The sequence below is a fragment of the Morus notabilis genome, unplaced genomic scaffold, assembly GCF_000414095.1.
Source record: "Morus notabilis unplaced genomic scaffold, ASM41409v2 Scaffold5, whole genome shotgun sequence".
NCBI classification, from domain to species: Eukaryota; Viridiplantae; Streptophyta; class Magnoliopsida; order Rosales; family Moraceae; genus Morus; species Morus notabilis.
In genome coordinates this window covers 183,684-188,889 of record NW_010363077.1, presented here as the reverse complement: position 1 = coordinate 188,889, position 5,206 = coordinate 183,684, and the positions used below count along the sequence as shown (strand labels likewise).

At 36.2% G+C, this 5,206-nt stretch overlaps 1 protein-coding gene across 1 annotated transcript in view; it reads left to right on the top strand.

Annotated features, from left to right (window-relative positions):
* Positions 1-368: 368 nt before the first annotated feature.
* LOC21406364 (mitogen-activated protein kinase-binding protein 1) overlaps positions 369-5,206 on the top strand; it is a 5,058-nt gene continuing 220 nt past the window's right edge. Inside the window, exons 1-15 of the mRNA XM_024169173.1 lie at positions 369-416; positions 577-813; positions 1,081-1,189; positions 1,299-1,576; positions 1,662-1,684; positions 1,749-1,908; positions 2,345-2,570; positions 2,676-2,731; positions 2,934-3,183; positions 3,329-3,492; positions 3,605-3,747; positions 3,822-3,923; positions 4,245-4,383; positions 4,551-4,637; positions 4,711-4,872. Coding sequence (XP_024024941.1) covers positions 369-416; positions 577-813; positions 1,081-1,189; positions 1,299-1,576; positions 1,662-1,684; positions 1,749-1,908; positions 2,345-2,570; positions 2,676-2,731; positions 2,934-3,183; positions 3,329-3,492; positions 3,605-3,747; positions 3,822-3,923; positions 4,245-4,383; positions 4,551-4,637; positions 4,711-4,872 — 2,184 coding nt within the window. The remainder of the gene's footprint in view (positions 417-576; positions 814-1,080; positions 1,190-1,298; positions 1,577-1,661; positions 1,685-1,748; positions 1,909-2,344; positions 2,571-2,675; positions 2,732-2,933; positions 3,184-3,328; positions 3,493-3,604; positions 3,748-3,821; positions 3,924-4,244; positions 4,384-4,550; positions 4,638-4,710; positions 4,873-5,206) is intronic.

Here is a 5,206-nt window from a genome sequence, read left to right as displayed (position 1 = left end):
TCGGTGAAATGTAGAAACTTCGTTCACTTCGCTGATTCGAATTTAGAATTCGAGTTTTTCTACAGTAAAAAGCTCTCACAAACAATCACATCTAACTTTTTTGCTACAGTAAAAAGCTCTCACATAAAATCACATCTTAACTCGAATTCTAAACTCAAATCAGCAAAGTGAACGAGGCCTTAAATATTTTTTGCAGTCAAAATTAAAAATTAACTCCGAAGAGATTTGAAATCCGAGGGTTTCCAAGCAAACGTAACGGCCTACAAAGCACCATTTCAGAAGAGAATTACAGGAAGATATATCTTTCCTTGTTATTGTCTCTGAATTCTGGCTTAATCTCTCCATTCTCTACTCTTTGATTTGTCATGATGAAAAGGACGATTCGCAAGGTCAAGAAACCAGACAATTCTTCCAAGGTAATGCCTCCTCTTCCCCCAAAATTAAAACCCTAAACCCTAACCTCCGTTTGGTTCCCGAGAAAATTCGAAAACAAGAACAGAAACGGAATGAATTTTTAGTTAATTTTTGACTTGTTTTTCTAATTGCTGGTTCTCTTGATCTCTTTGCATTCTCCAGCTGGTTTGTCTTTCGACGACGAATTCCAATGGATTGGCTTCGAGCGTTTCGTCATCGAGATGTGCCTATGTCGCCGGGTGCGTCCTGGTGGTTTACGATGTGGATTACCGGCACCCACTCGCACCTCGTGGTTTTTCAACAAATGCCGAGACCGTTGAGCTGCGTCGCCGTCTCCAAAGATGGGCGTTTCATAGCAGCTGGAGAGGTAGAAAATCAATTTCTTCTGATAAACCATTTGTATTTCTCTTGTGTCAATGTTAGCGTTTCTTTATAGTTTAAAATATGTACAAGGCCATAACGCAGGAGCTTGAATTTGATGGAAATAAGAATATCCTCAACCATAATTTTAAATAACTATTTCCTGCACGAATTTGTTGTCATTAGATTTTTCTTCTCCATTTTTATAATTGTATAGATTGTATAGATAAAGGCAAACATACATGTGTGTGTGTGTGTATGTATATATTTATAAGTTTTTTGTATGCTTCTAATAATTTTTTGCAGTCAGGAACTCAACTTGCAGTGTTAGTGTGGGACGTTGAGACACTAGCCTTGGTGTATGAGCTTAAAGGTCATCTGTTTGGAGTTGGATGCATTGCATTCTCACCTGATGGTTAGCTTAAGCCTTGAATCAATCATCAATATTTAATATTCAGCCTTATTATTCCGCTTCCATAGTCTCTTTCGGATTTCTTCATTTTTGCTGTTTATAAACATATTAGGAAGACATTTGGTGTCTGTTGGAGGATACATCCATCTGTGGGAGTGGCGGATTGGTATGCTGGTTACAAAGCTTAAAGCAAGTGCATCTTGTTCTGCTATTTCATCAGTTAGCTTCTCATCAGATGCAAAATTCGTTATAACTGCTGGGAAGAAACACTTAATGTTCTGGACTGTTAGATCATCCCCAAAGACTCGTTTAAGTAAAGGGAATGTATCAATGACAATGCATGGAAAGGCTGTCAATCTTGGTCTTCAGAAGGGAAGGTCATTTATATCTGTAACATCCTCCCTCAGAACTAATAAAACTACTATGTGTGGCCAGGCTGGTGAATTTTTCCCCTTATACGCATTAACTGATGCAGGTTGAGGCTAATTTCCCATCAATGTAAGCTATAGTGCATTCAAGATTGTAAAGTTTGACTTGACAAGTCCCATTCCGTTGTTTACAGGTGTTTTGTGCCTTATACATTCTGGTTTGTCAGTAAGGAAGTCTGTGGATTTAAAGGTTCGTTTTATGTTCCCCATATGGTTCTTGGTGGATTTCAAAAGATCCAATTAGTATTTAAGGAAACTGGAATATTTTTGGAGGCCTGTATAGCTGCCCGGACAGTGAGTCTAGTCGAGTACTGGTCCAATTTATGTAATAATTGCCTTATAGTTTCCTTACTCCAATTCCAATTATATGTTTTGTAGCATTCATGGTTTTTCTTTGACTTTGCAGTACAATCCAATGCCATGTTTGGGTCCTTAAACATACTCATGGTCTTTAGTATTATAATGTTTCAAACCTTGATGTATTATATGCATAGAAGAAAGCAAGCAAGAAGTTGTGCAAAAAGGAAACAAAAGTTGTTATATGAATGTTGTTTATAAAAGTTTGTAAAAACTGGTCATATCTGCTTGGCTGGATTATGACAAAGTTGCTCACTATAAACCCCTCAAAAGTTTGTGTTGTCTATTTTCTTTTTTCTTTCTTTTTGAGGTATTCCTTTAATGCTATTCCTTTTTCCCCCCATTTCTTTACCATTCAAAACTAAATTTTCAGGTTGATAAAGGCTTTGCAGTATCTGTATCCGACAAGCTAATTGCTTGTGCTTGTAGTAGTGGAATAGTGCGACTCTTCACCATTGAGACCCTTAAATATGCTGGAAGTCTGTCATATTCAAAGGATAAAAAAGGTGGTGGGATTGGGAATAATGACATTTTTTGCCCTAATAAAGATGTGGAAACAGATTTTCAACTTTTACCTAATCTCCCTGATGCAGTTGCGTGTCAGTTCATGATGTCAGAAAAACTTGGTGAGTATGTACTATAGGAGTTGCCCTTGTTTCATCTCTATGAACATCCTGAAACAGTCTCTCTATTTGTGTTTTCAGTGGTTATTTATGGAGATCATAGCCTCTATATATGGAATATTCATGATGTGAACCAGGTAATTGCTTTGTTTATGATTTGTTACTCATTTCATTTTTCTTCTCGTTCGTTTGATACATTCAAACTCTATCAGTGTCAATCTATTTTGTTTTATTTATTCTCATACAAATTTTAGGATTTTTTTTCTTTATTTTATGCATATTGCACAAGTTTGCAAATTTGTTTTAATAAAATTATTCTTTGCATCTATTTCCATCCAGGCTACAAGGTGTTATGTGTTACTTTCACACTCTGCATGCATATGGGATGTCAAAAATCTTTGCTGTGATAACTTGCATGATCAGTCTCTTGCATGTGTTGCTAGAGGTTGTTCTGGTGGAGTTTCTTTTGCAACGTGCTCAACAGATGGTTCTATTAGGTTGTGGGATCTTTCTTTCCAGCCTAATCCATCAGAAGATCTTGCAGACCACCATCCTTTGAATACTGAATCAATGAGCACCACAAGATTAGGTATCTGGAAAATTTTCTACTGTGATTTCTGGAGTGCAGAAATAAGCATTCTTTTAGCTCATAATGAAACGGGCTTATTAGTTAACTTAAAGTTTTTATTAATTTCATGTCTTGATGCCAATTGCATTTATGTTAATTGGTGCAGTGAGCACAGGGACATTTGAACGTGATGCTATGGAGTTAGGTTTTAGCGCTCAAGGGTTTAGGTCAATGGCAGTTAGTCCAGATGGAAAGTATCTCGCTGCTGGCGATAGCAAGGGAAGCCTTCATATATATGACCTTCATACTTTTGATTATACATGTTTCCAGGTAATATCAAGTTATAGGTATTGTCGGTTATTTTAAAAATATATTCTTTTGGAACCAAAGCATGCAAGTGTTTTCATCTTGATTGCAATATATATATTCGCAATCGTGGCAGGACGCTCATGATTCAGAGATCCTATCTCTGAGCTTTAGTTTGTCGAGCAAGAAGCATGTTGATTCCAAAGAGGTGACTACTGGACATTATTTCCTTGCTTCTGGAGGGCGTGATCAACTTATTCATCTTTATGATGTCAGAAGGTCCGGCCTATTATCTTATAGAAGACATTTCTAGTTTGTGCGATAGTATGTTCATTAGGCTTCTTCCATGACAGGAATTTTGATCTCATTGAGAGTATTGATGACCATTCCGCTGCAGTTACTTCTGTAAAACTTGCTTGCAATGGCCATAAGATTCTAAGTTCCGCCGCTGATAGGTATGCTCAAATTATGCGTAATTTCATACGCAAAGTGAACTTTGAAACCATTTATTAATCAAAATGTATTACATAATGTTTCAGACATTAGTTCTATTGACTTAATTTATCCAATTTCATAAGGTGCAATTACATTCTCTTTGTTTTGTTGCTTATTGTAATGAACGATATAGTTTTCCAGGCAACCACTAATGCCTCCTGATTTGCAACTTGTGCTTTTAAGTTCCTGTAGGAAAGAACTTAATTGAATAATTTCATACTGCATTAGAACTCCTTTTATTGTCAATATGATTTATTTATTATTTTATTATCTTTATACAGGTCTTTAGTGTTCCGAGACATTTCTGTCACAGATAATGGTTTCCAAATTTCGCATCGGCTTCATCAAATGGCATCTCATGGAACTGTTTATGACATGGTTGTAGATCCAAAATCAGAGATTGCAGTAACAGTAGGACAGGTAATTATCTGAAATTAATTAATAAATACATCTGCATAAAATATGCAGAGGAATTGCTTCATTTCAAGTCCAAGCAGGCTGCTTGAACTGTATGTGTCACAAAGGTAGAGTGCATTTGTTGACCGCAATGATGCAGTTGATTACAAAAATCCTTTTTCTATTTATAGGACAAGAAGATAAACACGTTTGACATTGCTTCTGGGAGGTTAATTAGATCATTCAAGCAAAATAAATATTCTGGGGACCCTATAAAGGTGAGTTATGCTGCTGGTCTGCAAGGCTTCTACCAATGTCCATTCTTGTGCTAAAAGATAATCATGTTTGCAGGTTACAATGGACCCAAGCTGTAGTTACCTGGTCTGCTCCGATTCTAACAAGTCTCTATACATTTATGACTTTATTACTGGAGAGATGGTTACACAAGTCATGGGGCATGGTGAAGTTATAACTGGTGTCATTTTCTTACCCGATTGCAAGCATATAATTTCAGTAAGCACATAAATTTTATGTACTTATTGCTATGAAAGTTTGGTTTCTTAATCTAGGATTTTTGAGGAATAATTCCCTTTTTCATTGATTGGAAAGTAAAACTGTACAGCCTATAAATATACATTCATACAAGCAAAGGAAACTAGCCTAATTTAGGAATGTACAATCAAAACAAAAAATATACAAATCAGGAATTAAGGATGCTAGTTGATTAGCCCTTAAAGGAAAGAATTAAGCATTAATGTTAGAGAATATCAACACTGGAAATCAGCGTTGCGTTCGAAAACTTCCCCTCAAGTTTGTTAGGAACCTAATATTTAGGGGGTTTAGTTGT